This window comes from Myripristis murdjan, chromosome 3, assembly GCF_902150065.1.
Source record: "Myripristis murdjan chromosome 3, fMyrMur1.1, whole genome shotgun sequence".
Taxonomy (NCBI): Eukaryota; Metazoa; Chordata; class Actinopteri; order Holocentriformes; family Holocentridae; genus Myripristis; species Myripristis murdjan.
This window is the reverse complement of record NC_043982.1, coordinates 12802868-12823352: the sequence shown is the minus strand read 5'-3', so window position 1 is coordinate 12823352 and position 20485 is coordinate 12802868. Positions and strand designations below refer to the sequence as shown.

Here is a 20485-nt window from a genome sequence, read left to right as displayed (position 1 = left end):
GACAACAGAAGTATGCATCTGTGTCTCATGATGGGGAAGGCAGGAAAAGGAAAAGCTGCATAGACAGCTGGCAGAGAACACCTGTCTTCTTGGCATTGTGGATACATCCCATCCCAAGATGCCTCAGGAGCCAGGGAAAGGTCTGGGCTGACAGAGAGGCCTACGGGTAAATGCTGGCGTCTGGCGCCTGTTGAGACGCAGGATTACATGAGACCTTACAGCACACTTTGTGCCAGAGCTGCTTTATATCTGTCTCCATTGGGCTTTAGCTCCACGTGACAAGATATTCTTCCCTCTAAAGCTACAACGACCTAAGAGCAGAGCAAGAAAGAAACTGTGGCAGAGAGGCACTTTAGTCCAATTTGGAATTTATTCAAATGTGTACTTGCTCATACCCGGACAGACAGACTCTTCAGTCAAAGCGCTGGAAAGCTGGAATAATTAAAGTAAGCCGGAAAACTTGATGTTAACAGAGCCACAACTGTTCGCAGTTTTCATTAACCTCAGTGACAAGCTATAGTTTTGCATTAACAATCAATGATCAATTGCAGACCCCAAAAATTTCACTAGGGTGTATACCTTAATAAAAAAAAGATCAGCATCACTCTTGTCCAAAGCACTGCTGCACTGGTGATAACTGATGTGATGTGAGTTGCCAAGTTCAATTGTATTCAAGAACACTTGGGAAAAAAAAAAAAAAAAAAAAAAAACGTAACCTATGGTTCCCTTTTCACAGTCACTTACGTGAGTTTGTAGAACATTGCGCTTATGAATTGGATCAGATTTTCACATACCTGTGAGCTGTGCTCTTCACATCCTATCAAGAATGGTCAGACAGTCAGTTCACTAGCTCTGATACCTTAAAGCACAGGTGTCAAACTCGTGCCATGGAGGGCCAAGAGGCTGCAGGTTTTCATTCCAACCAACAACTCCACCAGGTGATTTCACTTAGTCCCGCCTCTCTGTTTGGAGGTAGGGTGATCAGTGAAATCACCTGGTGGAGTTGTTGGTTGGAATGAAAACCTGCAGCCTCTTGGCCCTGCATGGCACGAGTTTGACACCCCTGCCTTAAAGCAACTACAAGCAACTTTCATTTTGTGTTGATTTTGGCAACCCCTGTGGACAAAAGCAGTAGTGTTTGCTGGAATGAAGACTGTATTTTCCCATGAGCACCACCGCCACCTTGTGTCATAAAGATCTGGCTTTGCTGGCTGCCATTTTTGTTTGGCTTTTGTTTTGGTTTGTTTAAAAAAAAAAAAAAAAAAAAAAAAAAAAAAGCCAAACAAAAATGTCAACATAGAAGAGACACTTCTGTTTACACCCTTGACCATGGCTGACCGCAGCAAATGCTTGCATGGCTTAGCTTCACTAAAACGATCCCACGCAGCAAAATGCAACACATGCAATAAGGCTATTTTGTGCAAGGGCGGAAACAGAAAAAAAACACAGTAACACTTTTGGATCAAGGGCTAGTTAGGTCTGAGGGTAGCACAGCATTAGCCAACCAGCTAGCAGGGTGACAGCTCGGTCTGAATGGTGGGCAAAGGACATGACCGAGAAATGCAGCAGCCCAGATGGGAGGAAGAAACATGGATTAAATTGAGACCGTTTCATAACCAGTTAAAAACTCCTTGACACTACTTTAATGTTGAGAGGGAGTTCAACTTCAAAGCTGTGAAATCAATGCGCTGGACAACTGTTTTTGTTCGAACAATTTTTAGAGTGAGAGAAAACCCTGGTTGCTGAGATATAAAATATATACTTCAGGGTTTAGCCAACTGATGGGCATTAGGCATCTAAATGTAGGGTGGGTTTAATTTCAAAAAGCATGAAGTTGTTACCTTGTTGTTCATGAAGGCTTTGAGACACTGGACAACTTTGTGCTGATTCTTTCGGTCAATCCTCTCCTCGCTAAAGACACAAGAGAGTGGGAAGGAACAGTTCATTTCAAAGTACAGCATGAGCACTACAAGCACACAAACACACACAAACACAAAACTTCAAAAGTAACCATTTTTATACATCTTAGATCAGGCATTCTCAAAGAGCAGCCCTCATAAATGTTTCTAGTGGACCATGATAAGTTAAGGTGACATGACGAAATGCACACGTTATATTTGGCCCAGTTCCTATACAGTTTTAAATCAACCAACATCACACAGTGCTTTACTTTTAAATAATTGTAAAACTGCGCTCCCTGGGCTAAGCTGTAAAGCTAGGAATGGTTACATGGCAACTAGGCATCTAGTGAGTTGTGAATGACTTGCGAGATGCCTACTTGCAGGATAAATTTGTCATAATTGCAGGTGCATTAGCTGGTAAAAAAAGGGATGGAAAAGCCGGGGTCATCACACCAAAGATGCTGTGTCAGTGAGGTGAAAAGGATACTTAAGGAGAAACGGAGCAATGCTTACTCCGTTGTACCTCACAGGGTGGATAAAGTGATGTACCTGATCTGAAAGCAGGTGAACATAATGTACAAGGAGTTTCACATAAAACGTCATTTTGATACTGATCATAGAATGTATGACAAGCTCACAGTAAGCAGCGCACAACTAAGACTGAAGAAATCCAAAAAGACTAAACTGCCCAGCAATCCGTTACAAATCTGTTTTGGACTTATTAACTACAGATGGTGTTTAGTTTACATTACTGGCTACAAACCATTCCCAAAGTATACAGTGTAGACATGCACCTTTGTCATGAAAACATCTACAAATGGCCACATGGGATTTTTTTCTTATTTTGAGTCTCATTTATAGCAGCGGCTGTTAATACAACATTGGGTCCCTAAATTGGCCCTCAGTCATCAAAACTTTGAGAACTCCTGCCTTAGATTAATGCAGAAAAACAGCTGTTTTGGATAGTGTGGGAGAATCACCAGGCAGAGAGAGACTACAGATATATACAGAATACCGGAACTCCTGGAAAATGATGGGGAAACCATTTTGAGCATTTTCTCATACAGTACACCAGGAAAAAACTCTTAGTAAAATGTTATTTCCTGGTAATAATGTTCTAAAAGAATAACTTGTTGTATCAATGACTGCTTAAACTGTAAGTTGAATTATTACATTAAAATGTATAAATGAGTAAAAAATGACTACAATGACAGTGTTTGTTATTATTATTCTTGTATTCTTATTCTCTAAATTTTTATCTTCTCTAAATTCTATAGCTACTTTTGAAATTCCATTATAAATTTGCACATACTGTACAAGAATACAGACGGAGACAGACAAATACACACATACACAAAGATACACATACTTTTTCTTGAGCAGAAGTCTCTCCAATACGTCAAGCAGCAGTCCAAGACCCTCATGCCCAAAGCTCTGCACCCAACTGAAACAACAAACATAAAATCAATATGAGAACATTTTAAGACTGACAAGTGACAACACCAAGACATTCTCATACTCGTTAACCACTGTGTAAAACTCCTTTTAGTACAAAAATATCAGTTTCAGCTTCAAGGTGTCAAGAGGAGAGAGGCAGTTTTAGTAAATGCAGAAATGTGTGTGTGTGTGTGTGTATATATATATATATATATGTATATATATATGTGTGTGTGTGTGTGTGTGTGTGTATATATATATATACACACACACACACACACACACACACACACACACACACACACACACACCAGCAAAATGCCAGGTGGATATTGGACTTTTATGAAATATCAAATATCGGTCAGTCAATGTCATCATTCCTGAAAAAGACAAAATTCTGGGGGAAACCACTCAAGGCTTAAATTTTTTGGTATAATATGGCCAAATTTAGATGCATCTGAAACTAAAGCCTTTAGAACCCTAATAACAACAAATCCGTTAAAAGCCTCTGTCAGCACTATTAGTGCAACCATATATTAAATCCTAATGACTAGTGTGGCTGCTGTTAAGATTCTTCGTTTCCTTTTCAAATTTACCGCTTTGTTGCTATTTTATATAAACAGTCATCCCACGGGGAGAAAAGAGAATAATGGTAAAATAACTCACACTACAGAGTCACAGAGTTTGAGGTCAGGGGACAGTATTGGATTCCTATGGAACTAATATCTTTATGAAGCCGGTGACATTTCAGAGTCATATCTCTCTCATGAGGATTAAACAAGTTCACATTTTTCCACCAAATAAGCTACAAGGAGATGGAACCTTTGAGCTGCTCTTTATGTCAAGGCTCAGATATCTAACAGAAAAGCTACCTCAGTTGCATCTCTGGGACATGATTGTTGCTTGTGATTAAAAAAGTCATATCAAAAGCTTGGTAGCCACATATAAAATGGATTTATTTCTCTTTAAAAGACAGAGGCTTCCATCCTTCAATCCAGCGCAGGAGACATCCATTGTAAGAGGCAAGAACATATGATGTCTAGAGAGAAATAGCAAGCTACTGATGATACCATCGCCCAGGTATGACTTACTTCCTGTACTACCTTGCATTTCTCACATACCAAGGTGAGGACTTGGCACAGATTCAATATGAGGAAGCTGAAATTAACTCTGGCCTGGGCTACTGAGCTCTCTGTGCATCCACATATATATGCGAGAATAATGCAGAAAATACGGCATCTATCTGCAGAGAACCAAGACCTTCATTAAGTTTTCTCACATCCCATCATCACATGATATTGATTGTTCAGCCTGCACTTAAAGTAGATAATTCTCCTTTGGGAGAAGAGGTGTGTGTTTATAACAGAGGAGCTCCATAAAGGCTAAGAGAGGAGGAAGATAATGTAGAGAACTGGGGAAAAGGTGCAGAAACGGACTTGCTGCTACCTGAGTGACAGCTAATGGGCATCTGAACACAGAATAAAGACCCTGAAAGTTGGAGCATATCCTCGTTGTTTTGTGAAAACACTGCAACTCACTAACACTTTATAATAGTTGTCATTAAAAAATTGTGCACTTAGCATTAATTAATAATATAGCCAGAAAAGGCAATGAGTGGGGTGCAAGCACAACAGGGCCATTGGCAACTCAATATGGCTTTCAGAAGAATTTCAAAACATGCCATATACATAAATTGTCCCATTACTGGCACGTAGCAGCTTGAGGCAATGACATCTCATCTGTCGAAATGGGACATTTTTCTCGGCTTAAATTTAAAAACTTATGACCTAATTAATTGAGTCAGATTTTGTTGTGATCCACCAAACACTTGACTTTTTGTCTAGTACCAGTCTACCCATCCTGCAAGAAGTTGAGCCAGATTCAACTTTTATTATGCAAGTCGGCAATCAAACCGAGCAGGCAGACAGCAGACAGATGGGCCATGCCGCGGCCATGATGCCCAACAAACGCTATGGCAAATCGCTAGATTGTCGTATTCTGTCTGACTGCCGACTAACGATACAATATACTCAGTGGCATAGTGATGGCACTGTACTGGGGAATATCACATAGGGGGAATATCACAAAAATAACAGTTCACACTTTAAAACTATATATATGTTTTAGTGTTCCTAATCCTTTAAATAGTTGTTAGGCAGTTATTAAAAGATAAAGTATTTCGATGATATTAGAATTTTATCTGTTTTTTGTTTTGTTTTTTTTGAACACATGGAATGTATTTATGAATACACTAATAAACAAGCTGTGAAATTAGAAAATGGAGTCACTGTAAGTCAAAAATGCAGTGCTTTATTTCAAGGTAAATTATATTCAAAATGTGTGTCTGTGTATGAGCATGTGTGCATGTGTGTGATTGCTAACAACAAAATAGCACAACAATCAGTGTTAAATAAGGATAACTTCACCATTTTAAAGTTTTACATTTTTCTTGAACTCTAAGTTTGGTTATTTTCATCTTTTCACCTCAACTGAAGGATTGCATGCTCCTTCACAGGTTTATAAAATTATGCTTCATCTTGGGCTCATGACACCCTATCAAAACCTGCTGGTTAAGTTCACTAAGCTAAAAACAGGGCTGCTTTTCTTCATCCCTGCAAAGGTGATATTTGGAGATATAAAAACAAACAATACAGAGTGAGACAAAACAACAGAAACAGATAAAGTTGAAAGTGCAGAGAAGCTCAACTGACCAATATAATATAATGTAATTGCGTTAGTGTATACACAAATGTGCAGAGAATGCAAAGAGAAAAAAAAAAAAACGTGTCTGAGGCAATGCAGAAACAAGATTGTGCCCCACGTTTTACTGGTAACTGAAGAGCATCTCTGTCCATTAGCATTCAGTGTTTGTACTGCTGTAATCAACAAGCTACATAGCTTCAAGCGTAAAATAATAAAATCAACAAGAATTCTCAAGTTAATGACATAAAATGGAACCTGTTATCTGAATTAAATTTGTTGAAAAGGAGTAGGGGATCGAGCTATACATGTGTCTGTGACTTCATTTGACTGTTATTACATTGGTACTGTCTGGTAGAGAATAGGGACAGTATAACTTTCTCTATTTCTTTCTATGGGAAATTGTCATAGATAGTAGATGCATTTCACATCAATACAGAAAATACAACAGGAAAAAATAATAGTCTACACAATCAACGACATACAGCAATTTTGCCAACTAGGTTTGACAGACTTCATTCCGTGCATATAAACCAGTGCTCACAAATAAAATCCTGAATACAAAGAATTCAATTATCTGGAAGGTGAGTCCATACAATTTCCTGTGAACTAACAGTAGGGCTGCACAAATAATTGTATACTATTATATATCTTGATTTTCTTCCACAATTGCAGAGTAAATGAACCACTTAACATTCTGACAGGCATGAATGAGCATCCAGGAAGACCAAGTTTTATTTCAAAACGTGGTCTGATCCTCCTCACAGTAACAATTGCATTTAAAACTTCTATTATTTTGCCTGTATTTCAGAATTTACATATGTAACTGTTAACTGTATGATTTTGTTGTCTTTGTGGATTGATTTCAAATATACAAAGGTGGTGAAATCCACTTCTTCCGCCACTTTCCTCCTAAATTTAAGTAGCTGATTTAACAATGTTTAATGAACATGCAAAGATATTGTAAACACTGACATGCAAAAAGGCACAGACGGAGTGAGTGGAAGGGTCTGTCACCACTCAGACAGATGTAGTGTTAATGACAAATAGAGGTGGAACCAGATATTGAGATACTGATCTATTGCAATGCTTCATCTTGTGATATATTTGAGTTTTCAACTTCATTTGCACAGATGCAAGTTCCTATGAGGAATATTTCTTCCCTGCCTTTAGGTTTTTTAACTGGAACTGTTCTGTCATGTTGCAGTCACTGTGCACATTAAAACACTGAAAAACATGATTGATACCTGCTTAATAAAAACAATATTTTGCCTTTTCCATGATATCTTTTTAGCTTCATATTGTCAGTTAGTGATTCCCAATAGGGAGACTTTCAGCAAAGTGGCAGAAAACACACACACGCACGCACGCACACACGCACGCACGCACGCACGCACGCACACACACACACACGCACGCACACACGCACGCAAAGAAGCAAAAACGAATTCAAGTTTCACCTGTGGCATTGCTTACAATGAAAAAAATAATGTTTGATCATGAGCATCTGACAGGCATAACCTCTACCTTTGGATATATAAATTTCTAACACTAACAACAGAGTAGAAAGGTATAAAGGTAGTGGTGTGTGTACGCCTTTGCATCCAGGTGTGTGTGTGTGTGTGTGTGTAGGATAGGGTAAGACACGGTCAGGAAAATGAGGGAGTGCGACAAAGACTGTCATGGCCATGCTGATGGAGACAGGAATGGCTGCTGCCAAGGTAGCTAAGGAATGAGGCTCTCATGTCAGAGAGAAAATTCAATTTAGCCCACGCTTCTCACAGGGCCATGGCCTGGGCCATTCTGGATATTGAGTTGGCAGGGTGGGGGTCTTGACAAGAGCTTCATTGAAATGCATAGCTTAACGGCAACAGTGTGCTAGTTTTTCATCATCAGTAGGTGAGGCAGAGAGCAGGGGAAAATAATCAGTTGATCTATAGCAGGAATTATTGCAAAGGAAACTAACAGGCCTGCACTGTCGGAGTCTGCTGCAACAAGCAGGAAAGATATCCCGCTTGCAACACTTCAGTGAGAGGGGAAAAGAAAGGGTAAGGCATATTGGTGACATAACTTTCAAAAGCTTCCAGCAGCTACCCCAGGCAAATCAAGGAGATCTCAGAGAAACAGAATGGACAATCTGATTGACAGACAAACCTTTCTACAACATCTCAAGGAGAGCCGGAACAATCAAGATGAGGCAGTGATCCATCTAAGGGGTGTGTTTCTGTGTCATGGTGGAAGGGCAGGAAGAGATGGGATGATGAGGCCAAAATAAAGCAATCTGAGTGCTCTCTTCACAGAGCCATGTGATAAACAGTCCCCTGCTATTGTAGACAATGGCAGATAACAAAGCCACCAACGGAGGCACACATTGCATGGGAATAAAGAACTAAAGTGAAAATGCTAGCTAATGTTATTTCTAAGTGATGAGTGGACATGAAAAAGAAGTTAGCAGCAGCCATTGCAATGCTGTCCTCATTATCAATTTGTGGATATTTTGAAAGCATCATTTATTTACTATATTTAATGTAGGGCTGGGCGATATATTGATATAAAAATTATATCGATATATTTTTAAATGTGATATGGAATTAGACTATATCGCATATATCGATAGTTCAAATTTGCGCTGGGATCCTTGCTCTGCTGCGCTGCTGACCTGGAGCTCTCTGCACTGCTCCGCGCACCCCCGCCGCTCCTCTGTCATGCACAGAGGAGGGATGGGGCAGGAACAAACACTCTGGCACTCTCGGGGTAATTTTATGGGGCCGGGGCCGTTGCCGTTGTCTCCACCGCAGGAACTACCCCGAAGGAGAGAGTTGCTGAACTTTTACAGGGGCTAAAAAATGTCCCTGCCTCAGGGTAGGGACTCTGAGCGGCCCCGAAAAACTCCTTCTTTTTGCATTTTGAAGCTCTACTCAGAATCTTCTTAAGATCCAACAGTGCAAAATGTGAATTCTTACAATTTCTCAACTGGTCTTAAGATTTTGATCAGGAGTGTATATCATATATCGATATTCAGCCTAAATATATCGGGATATGACTTTTGGTCCCCATCGCCCAGCCCTAATTTAATGGTATTTCAAAAATATTTGAAGGGTATTTTGCAAAAATAGATTAGCTGAGACTTGTCTGAGTAGTATTGACATAATAATAACAACAAGAACAACAACAACAACGACAACAATAACAACAACAATAATGATAGCTGTTTGTGGATCTCAACTGTTTGTGTCACAACCAAATGGTTATACACAGGGTACAAAATTTACAATCGCGAGCCACCGAGTGCAGATAAATGCAGTTTTAGTTCAGTTGTTTTGTTGACATAGGTGAGGCAATTCTTGTCATCCGGGCAACTGAAGCAAACCCAGTTATGTGGAGATTTTTTGAGGGAATGGAGCCCCCAGGAAGAAAAAGAACAGAGGCGAACTGCCATTGTCATCAAGGAAATTCTGTGAGAGATGGTGATATAGCCTCACCAACTTCATTTGTGCAGCAAAGCCAACATTTTCAAAACGGAGTAAAAGCTGTAATTTTGGAAGTCCATATATGTTGAGCCTAAACTACAGATTATGATCAACTCTACTATAGAACTAGCAAAAACAAACTATTCAAAAAGGCAGAAGAACTAGAATCTCAGAAATTTTTTTTTGTAGACCCAATGATTCAAGAGTCACTTGCCACAAAATAAAGCTGCTTGATATAGCACAACCATCTGATTTCTAAATGTAGTTGTTGTTACCCAAGTCGTGATGTGATGATATATTTGATGTGAAGAAGAAGAATGTGAAAAAGAAGAATTCCAACAAAAATAATTAACTCTTAATGGAATCAGTACATATAATCAGACATTGGCCTCACTGTTTTCCTTGTGCAGCAAAGCAATTTGTATTTGACATGCTGTCTATCTAAACTCAGAAGCAAGTGATGAAAGCATTTTGAATTCTGTTTGCCAATCTAGCCGGCTCTAGCAGTCCTTGGCTGACATTAGTTCACAGTATCAAGCATTCCTCTGACATCCCAAATGAGATACTTCAATCGTATTCACAGCCTGGATGTTCTTGGAGTGGACTGTGCAAAGAATGGGCCAGAAAACATGTACTGCTCTTCTTTGCTGAAGAGAAGCAACAGTGCCTGCCACTGCTACCTGTTAACAACGTTACTCTGTCATAATTTCAAACCAACCTTTGCACTGATTCTGCTATGTAAATGGCTGTTCCCACCATAAAATATCAAAGGGGATTCACCAATACCAATACTGGTACCAATATCAATGTCGAGCCAGACATAGGTCACAGATTGAATACTGGACTGACGTTACCGTTCTGCAGCACCTTCCTAGATGCATTTTGCTGATTACATTATAGCGCCACAGTGGAGTGAGCCGGTACTGCAATCAAATTAGAAAATTCGGTAACACTTTATAATGATTACACACTAGTAAGCATTAGTTAAGCATTAATAAATATTGAATTCCACATATATAACGCATGAATACTCATTAGTATGTAGTTTATAAACACAGTTATAAATGTTTTACTCATCATTTATAAGCACAGTAGTTATGGATCAGTAAACACTGAATTCATCATTTATAAAGCATGTTCTGACATAAATACTCATTAGTATGTGGTTGATAATCAGTTACAAATGTTTTACTCATCATTTATAAGGTCACCTATATAAATGATGGATTCAGCATTTCTAATTTAAGTATTACATCACTTACCCACCAGGTATTTAGGATTTGTCAGTGGTTTGTAAGATCATTTAGAAAGCTTATGTAAATAATGAACACGTCCACTATTCAGACATGTACTAATGGTTAGTGAGTGTGTTAGTAGATGTTTTATAAAATCTCACAAATTCCACTTCCAATGGATGGCTTATAAACAATTATTAATGCAGGAATTCATGAATTGAGGCAGTTGCAAATCACTTACTACTCGTTAATTAAACATTTCGAGTGAGCTCATCTAAAGTGGGGACTATCTATGCCTTATTAAAGCATTTACAAATGTGATTTAAAGGCTGGCAATGCCTCAAAACTCACAGAAGTTCCAGACCAAGGAGAGACACAACACAGGGACAGAGAACATATTGCATTTATATTTATTGCAACTTCCCAACATATTGTAACTGTACAACTGAAAAAAAGGATAAGCATGGCTGGATAAAAACACCAATAGTGGAAGTTTAAGTACAGCAAATTTTGTAATGTATCAAAGTTTGCGATCCCGCTCTCTGGCAGGCGGCAACGCTTTACGTACAGGTGTAGCGGTCAGACTGGAGAGATGGAGACGGAGGGCTCTGACGGGAATCGACGGGTCCGGCGTATGCGGGCTTAAAAGAAAGCCGGTGTGGAGACAGATATATCAGAGTCGACGGGCGTCAGTGGAACTAGTGGTGGTGAGTATGTGTTTGTTTGCTGGCACACATGGATGATAGCAGCTGAAGGCGTTAGCTCTCGCTTCCCGAAGCTAAGCTAAGCTAACGTTAGCTGGATGATAGCTAACGTTAGCTTAGCAGCTGAAGGCCTTAGCTCTCGCTTCCCGAAGCTAAGCTAAGCTAACGTTAGCTATCATCCATGTGTGCCAGCAGACAAACACATACTCAGCATAGCATTAATCATAGATTTCTATGGTTTTAATTCTGTGTTGTCACCACACAAACGGTGTGCACTGAAAGTCAGCGAGGTTCCGTGACGTCACGCTGTGGGTGGCGGTTCATAGATCCCGGAAGTGCAAATTTAATCGATATTCCGGAAAAAGGTCTGATTATTAGCCATAACGTTGTAACCATCCAAGTCAGACTTACCACGAGCTATGACGATGTGTAACGATGGCATGTGCTTCAGCCGAGTCCACAAGTCCCGTATAATATCAACTTTATTTTAAGAAAACACATTTTATTTGCGATGTCATATCACGGAGAAGCACTACATTACCCATAATCCTAGTGTTTATCAGCGACATGTCTGATTTGACTTTAATCAATAAAGTCAATAAAGTGTAATAAAGCTGATAATACGCTGATATGTTTCGCCATTGAACACAACCCTTTCAGTCAGCGAAACAGAGCGGGTGGAAAAACCGCGGAAACACGTCAAAATAGCACTAAAGATTTATATATATTTTTTATTTTTCATAACACATCTTTATTCGTGATATAAACATAGGCTACATGTTAAGGTTATAGTTTTGGTGTTGAAAAACTACCGTATGTATGTTTTTTAAACCTAATTTCAAAACTTTTCCCCTAACCCGGAAGAGGCGTACCAGAACTACAATCTGCGCGGAGTTGCAACACAGGAAGGTGTCCTGCGCCATAGATTTTGTAGTTCTAATATGTTATGTCTATTATGTGATGTTGTGATCACTAATTTTTCAATCTTTATTATAGTTTTTGGGTGTGGGAAGAACGCCTGTTTGGTCAGATTTTATTTATTTTTTTCTTAAGATAGTGAAATCATGTTTTTTCCATGTTTTGACACTAGTCAGTGGCGCCCCCTATTGGTTTGCCATCGGGTATGATAGTAGAGGTCAAGAGCTTTCCAAAAATGTTGACCCCATGTCTGTGCCATTTTTTGTTGCTGCACTGTAAGCCTTTAAAAGTGTCTCAGGTGGCCATATTAAGTTAATGCTTTATAAATGATGAATTCAGTGTTTACTAATCCATAACTACTGTGTCTATAAATGATGAGTAAAACATTTATAACTGTGATTATAAACCACATACTAATGAGTATTTATGTCAGAACATGCTTTATAAATGATGAATTCAGTGTTTACTAATCCATAACTACTGTGCTTATAAATGATGAGTAAAACATTTATAACTGTGTTTATAAACTACATACTAATGAGTATTCATGCGTTATAAATGATGTATTCAGTATTTATTAATGCTTAACTAATGCTTAATTGTGTTCTCATTATAAAGTGTTACCGAAAATTCTATTGTAGTGGTCTTTACTACAAGTGAAATCTCCTTTTTAGTGATTGATAATGCACCTCTTTGCACTTGATTTGTTCAAGTTTTTCAGAAATATTAAAGGAATTGTCATAGCAATTTGCACTATATCTGTTTGTATACGAAGCCTACTTAACCTACAGTTCAAATAAATTACTTTTTAATACACTTAAATTTAATGTATTTTTGTATATTTTTTCTCTTTTAAAAAGGCATTTTGTGTTATTTACTACACACTCATGTAATACCAACAACAACCAGTAATAAGTATAACAACAACAACAATAATAATCATCATCATATTCATCATCATCAAGGCAAAAAATCTTTGTTCAATACTGGGTATCAATCGATACCCAAAGTCAAGGTATCAGAATCAGATTGTATCTGAAAAAAGTGTATCGGTTCATAACTAATGTTTTCCTCTTTATTTGAAACTTTTATGTATGTGCATATGTGGCCTATTTAGTTATGTATTCATTTATCATTAGTATCATTATCGTTGTTGTTGATTATTATTATTATTTACATGTATCTTAATTTTACATCTCATTTTATTATTACTAACCAATTAAGCATAATTAATGCTCATTAGGTTGGAAGTACCTTTCAAACATTACCATCCACAACTGCAGAGGCAGTACAGCACTGTAAGACTGAGGGCTATCATCTCAGAGAGAGAGCAGGCGAGAGGGAGAGAGAGAGCATTAAAAAATAAGAAAAACAAATTCATCATCCCATTCCCTGGGAAACAAAAACAGTCATAAATCAAAGAGAAAAATGAGACGCCTTATCTGGCTAACTTCACAGCTAAGGTAGCTTGACTCCTAACAGAGTCTCAGGAGAATGGTTCCAAGGCTCCCAGGCAGTGCAGCAGTGAGTTGTGTTCTGCTACAACGGTTATGAACCAGAAATAAAACATTAACTCTAAAATGCCGTCCCGAGCCTGGCCAGTTAACTGACTACAGCAGGACCCTCAAGGGACACAGAGAAACAGGAGGCTGAAGTCACAGCACATATGGGACAACTGAACTAAAAATAGAGCAGGTCATTTTACTCAGTGAGGACTGAATGAAGTCAGTCTCGCAGACTGCCTTCATCCGGCATTACTCACAGTCTTCAGTGGCTGAGACACTATAAGGGTGGTTGCACAATTCTGGTGCAACCCAAGCACAAAGTTTCACTCATAGCACAACTGTAAAGAAACAATATGAGATGATGACAGAAGATGACAGAAGAATTTTATCCTCATTGTAAGGCTGACTATATCAATATAAAGATGTAGATTTGGCCATCTAACACAAATTTGGGGAAATATGCTGTGAAAAGATAATGTCTTTTGTGATAATATTGTAACAGCAAAATGAACTTGACTTGGGATGGCAATTACAATAATTACATTCTTAAAAAAATATAAACTGCCCTAAATATTGCAGTGTTGCTAACATGATGAGCCAGATAAGTGCTTCGTGGTTTTCAAAGCAGTTGCAGCTGTTGTGCTGCTTCTGTGGCAATAGTCGCAAGTCTTCTCAGGTAAATTAAAGTTGCTCCTAGTCCTAACTGGCCAGTTATGGAGTAAATTTTTAAGGGTCATGAGCGTTCGAAATAGCCGAAGGTGAGTTTCAGCTGACATAAAACTGCTTTTACTATGATGGAGATGGTGACTACAGGAACTCCATAGTTTGTCCCCCAGTCCACCATAATTTTTTCTCCCTGTTACACTACACTTGAATGAGGACTGATAAATACAGTATGTGACTTTATGGCCCTTAAAAGCTTCACATTTAACAAAACCAGATATCAGAATGAACATTCTCCAAATCATTCAAAGGCACATTAAGGCAGAGCATGCAATAAGAATAACATCATTCTCTATAAAATGTCTTTTCATGACTTAAAATCAAAATAACTTCAACTTAAACATGCATGCATATTGTTTAGGAAATAGACTGGGATGTAGTCTTCCATCACCCTTTCAAAGCAGTAAAGAACCAAATTTAATATTGTTTCAAAGATTATCTTATTGTCCTCACATTGAAATTATTCTGACATTTTCAAAAACTCAGTTTGAGAGTCTTCATTTCATGCAATTATTTTAATTTCATATGCATGTCAAACAAAATGCAATGCTCTTGTAAGCTAAACATACTGAATAAAGTTGCTTTTTAAAGTAAACTGGGTGGAAATTTTAGAGCACTTTAAGAGTAATCTCCAGGCTAAATAAAATAAATTGTATGAGTATTGTAACTGAGAAAAGATTAGGAGATATACAATTTGAGTGGATAAAAGCACCTTACTATAGTATAGATATATAGTATAGATAATGGTCACAGGTGTTATTTATTTATTTATTTTTTGGTAAACACAGACTGTACTTAAATTTTGGCAAATTAATCTTGTATTAAACTTGAATAGACCCAATATCTACTGTACCCTCAGTCATCCCGTCTTGTGAGTTGAATGTTGTTGAATGTTAAAATTGAGTTGACAATACATTTTTCTTCATAGCGGTTATCCTATTTTGTTGGATAAGAACAAGCACTAAGTTTATAATCAAATTATTTTTCATGGTGTGAGATCATACAACCAAGCATCATGATGTAATTACTTTAGTCTTACACACTTTTTAACTTGCCCTGCACATATTGTATTAAAAAGCAAGTATAGTACGCCCTGTTGTGGCTAAAACAAGGTATTACCAGTTTTGGGCTGATAGTTTGATGGATGCTGGAGTGCTTATGAAAATCTCATACTGGGCAAAACCTAATGGACACTCCAGATACTGAACAGTTTGTTCAGTCTCTCAATTTTTGTTGCTAAAGCATGCTTCTGGGAGAACAGATGAGGAAATTGTTTTTGTTTTTAATACAATAAACACAAGAATTCTTTAAAAACTAAAAACATACAAAATGTAGAAAACTTAGAAATTTGGAATGTGTTTTATGCAACCAACAAGTTCATATTAGATTGACAGTGGTGCTTGTATGTTTCTTTTTTACTTTTACTTTTGGCAACTGTATTACAGTCATCAACTCCTCTCATCTCTGTTCTCTCTCACCTATTTTACTCTCTCCCTCTCCTCATCTTTGCCCTTGTTTAACTGTAAATGAGGGCATTAATCTAAATGGCCCATATTTGTTTCACTTTGAGGGCAGCAGTTTTCCAGTTCCCTAACCTGAACTAAACTGCTATGTGGTTCTCAAACACAGGCTATATCAGTAGCAAAGCCTAAATGGTATCTGCACACAATACACATCTTCTCTCTGCCTGTAAGGGCTTCTCCAACCTTTGAAATCCAAAAAAGCACATTTTAGTCCCTCAGCCCATTAGTTATATCCATTTGTTACCTTTGTCTTCTCAGTCATCTTGCCTGATAAGAGCTGACATACATTGGTGCAGTGTATGTGTCTGCATGTAATGACTTGAATACAACACCTGAGTGTGTGTGTGTGTGACAGAGCGAGGGAGAGACAGACACACACAGAGAGTGAGAGAAAGTGGAGGTGGAGAAAGATTAGGCAAAACCAAGAGATAATGAGTGATGCTTATGGGTTGTAATTAAGGTGGCAGGCTACTTAAGAAATTTTAAGCAGTACTCTTGCTTAACCATGTCAAAGCATGAATGAGTGAAACGTACGCACAGCCTCATTACAGGAAACCTCTGTGACATGTGCTGACATTTTAGCACACGAAGACAAGGAAGCAGGAACAATAGTCGAGTGACTGAATAAGCTAAGTGAGTTAGATTGCTATTCACTCCCAGTAGGCTAAATTCAAATTGAACTTCAGCTCTCCACAGGAGATCCGGCTTCTTAACACTGAGACTGTTGACTGCATAGTAAGAAGGAAGCCTCAGGATAGAGATCATATGATGTGTCTCAGTGGCTAGATGGACCTTTTTTTTCCCTCAAACACTGTACCACTTTATAAGGCAGAGCAGTCACTAAAAACATATCCCTAAAGGATGCTTTACAGTGTTGTTGAAATGATCTTCTCAGTGAGATTCTCACAAAAAAAGGAATGGGTTTGCGGATACTGTGAATGAAATGGTAGCAGCTAGGGTTGGGCAATATGGACAAAATCAAATATCACGATATGTTTGACCAAATACCTCGATATTGATTCTGTGACGATACTGCAGGGATGATTATTGGTGTTTTTCCAAGATATTTAAACACAAGGGATTTTTGATAAACAATCATCAGTTATGTGGGTATGATGACCAAGCAGGCAGAGACAACTAACAGAACAGCTCCAACAGACTGATACATTTCAAAAATGCCATATCTTTACTGTGTTGCAGCCTTTAAAACCAGAACAAGACAACACTTATGTCAGATCATGATACTATGATATCCAAAATCCCACACGATATCCAGTCTCATATCACAGTATTGATGTAATATTGATTAATCACTCAGCCCTAGTGGTAGCCACAACAAAATCTGTCCACTCGACAGACAGAAGGGATGATATGAGGTCAAATCATCTTCTTCATAAGATGCACACTGGCATGTCCATTTCAAAGTGCAACTGACTATTTCTCTGAGAGTGGTCACATCTACACACACACACACACACACACACACACACACACACACACACACACACACATCCAGAGAAGCAGCACCAAGGTAAACCTATACAATTTTACCCAAACTCCCTGAGAAACAGAATTTCAAGAAAAAGAAAATCGCTGTATTATTATAAAAAAAACAAAAAAAACATCTGCACATAGAGAAACTCATAAGTCATGGAGGCAGCATGTCTTTCTCAACCACTACATCATATGCCAGGGAACACCCAATATTATCATGCTAAAACAGTGGTGCTGCTAGGTTTTCAATGTAGTGCGTCCCTGGGACCCACAGGTGGTCATTTTAGCAAGTCCCAGGGTTAGGGTTAGTGGCTCCCCAACAGAACTTGTGTTTTTTGACAAACTGTAGTTTTAAACTCATGTTTGATGTTAGTGATGGTTATATTATGGTTGTTGTAGTTGGTACAAATGTTACAGTACATGAAATTTTCCTTTGAGAAGAGCAGCCATTTGAATGTGGTGAGCCACTGATAAAGAAAGGTTCCCTTTTTTCGGTCAGAGGCTGCAAAAGGTGGCAGCTCATATGCAGTTGGCTCATCAGGCTCAGTCGAAGTAGAAGTAGCCTAGACGTAGGCACAGGCAATGTAGAGGTACTCTTGGTAAGCTGAGCAAAGGGCAGGGAGGGGGCATCAGAAACTATACCTGCAATAGTTTGTTGTCCAGCAATATGTTTGATCTTTTTCTTTTGTGGCATTTTAAATTAATTTCCTTTCACTGATAATTCAGGAAAATCATCATCCAAATTCAGAATATGGTCTTTGACACCATGATTTATCTGGTTTATTTCTATGTTTTCAACACGGCGCATCTCCTGGCCAGTAAAGTATTATCAGTCATCATCGATGTGAGTGACAGTGGCCACATGAGTTTGTAGCCTTGATTGTTGAAATGAAATCCGAGAGGCAAGGACTGGTCTTGTTGCAGTCAGAGATACAAGATGCATAACTAGCAACAAGCTAAATGAGAGCAATAATCTTTCTAAGGAGTAGCCGTGAATTAAATCATTAGATTGCAAAACAGAGGTATCCTTGGCCCTGGGTGGGTATGTCTTGTAAGGAATGACAACAATGTTTGTCATTGCTAAAACTGGGACTTGGGACATTTTCAAACTGGACCCTATTTCCCAACTTTTTCCATCACACTAATCAATTTTGAACAAAATCTTGTATAACTGCTTCACTATAAAGCTACTTTCATTTTACTTGCCTGGATGTTCAGCTCCTCAGTGCAGTCTGATATGGCCAGTGGACAGACCAAAAGTCAGCCCGCGCAACAGCCATGACATGTCTATCTCAGCACACTGATACCCACTCTGTGCTGAGACCTCAGTTAAAAGATGTAACAAAAACTGTTGAGTCATGCTTGTCTCTTGCAGTTTTGATGCAACCATGGCCATTGCTTTATAGTGTCCCTGGTTAGCTTTTCTTTTCTAGCAGCACCTGCTATCTATGTATCACTTCACAGTAGTGTAAAGTAGTGCAAATATTAGTGCAAAACAAATATTACAAGTTCTAAGCTCATGAACTGAGAGCTAAATACATATCTCTTTCAGAGTGGTTGTCTCTGTGTTGAAAGACATGCTATGGGTGTCTTTGGCATTGATTTTTAAGCATCCATGGGCCTATCGCAGTAAGCAAGACAGAAGTAAGCAAGCCAGAAGCAAAACAAGCAAATTGACAATATTTATCAGAATCAATATATGGGAAATAATAAGGACCTAGTGAAAAATGAAATTAATTCCAACAGAGGAGCGTGTGGTCAAAATTTGTATCCCTCTGAAAGTAGATCGCCAATATGCATGCATGCTCCAACCCAATACCCACTCTCACACAGCCACAGCACCAATCGAACATCAAAATAATGGCACTGCCTGCCAAAAGAATTTGGAAAAAAAAGAAAAATTGCTGCTTAGTGATAAATAACGGCATAGTAGCCCACCCACAGAGAATGTTGTAAGATTCCAGGGGCAGGCCTTGCATTTTTTTCTCCCCTTCATAAGCAAGAAATCCCTCAGCATTATTTTGTTGAACATATGATTTGCTGGGGCAAGGAGTGGTACATGAATTAGATTATTAAATTATTCGCAAGCCAAACAGACGTGTGTGTGTGTGTGTGTGTGTGTGTGTGTGTGTGTGTGTGTGTGTGTGTGTCTGCATGGGTGGTGGGAGTGACAGACAGGGAGCGCCTCCCCTGGTTTATTAAACATGTTGGTGGTAGGGAGGAGGGACTCCTAACCTTACCCTATTGCACAGCTAAACTGACAAAATAACAAATCTGAGGCCTTAAACCTGAAGGTCAATTTTAATATAATATCAAAAACCAATTTCCACTTGTTTGTCAGATCCATTTATCAAATCCATTTAATACAATTACACCCAATAGCCTGGCTGGTGCTGTGGGCTAGCACTATGGCCACTCATCAGAGGTGGGAGGGAGAACTGGAATTCCTAAGGTACTGAGGTATACGAGGGTCAGAAGCAAGCGTCACAGGGTGAGCCTCTGGACCTGCAGGAAGCACCGAATTACTTTTAAGTCCGTCTGCTCTGCCAGCAGAAACTTGATAAAGGAGCATATAAGCCTGTCGCCGTAACACAGCAGAGCACAATGTGCCTAATCCTGGATGAAAGCAGTGAGTGAGAGATGCATGCAAAAGAAGTGCCACTAAAGTCAAAGTGAACAAAGTCCAGAAACAATAGGCTTAGCTAGCCAAATATTTTTGTTGCAAAATCTTACCCACTGTTAACCAATATTTACACAGCACACACATCTTTAAACTAGTCAGTGCATATTTAAAACAAATAAATAAATAATTCAGAGGCTGACTGATGTACAATGCTATCTTGATAATATGTCACAAATGTGACCATTAAGGAAA

At 38.7% G+C, this 20485-nt stretch overlaps 1 protein-coding gene across 5 annotated transcripts in view; it reads right to left on the bottom strand.

Annotated features, from left to right (window-relative positions):
• The window catches only part of LOC115379801 (protein diaphanous homolog 3), a 292946-nt gene that overhangs the window by 177738 nt on the left and 94723 nt on the right, over positions 1 to 20485 (bottom strand). For 4 of the 5 annotated variants that reach the window (XM_030080714.1, XM_030080729.1, XM_030080736.1 and 1 more), the window contains 2 exons: positions 3271 to 3345; positions 1842 to 1911 (listed from right to left, as the gene is read on the bottom strand). In XM_030080714.1, coding sequence (XP_029936574.1) covers positions 1842 to 1911; positions 3271 to 3345 — 145 coding nt within the window. Of the gene's footprint in view, positions 1 to 1841; positions 1912 to 3270; positions 3346 to 13619; positions 13684 to 20485 lie in introns of those variants that run through there. The other variant, XM_030080746.1, reaches the window with a different exon arrangement.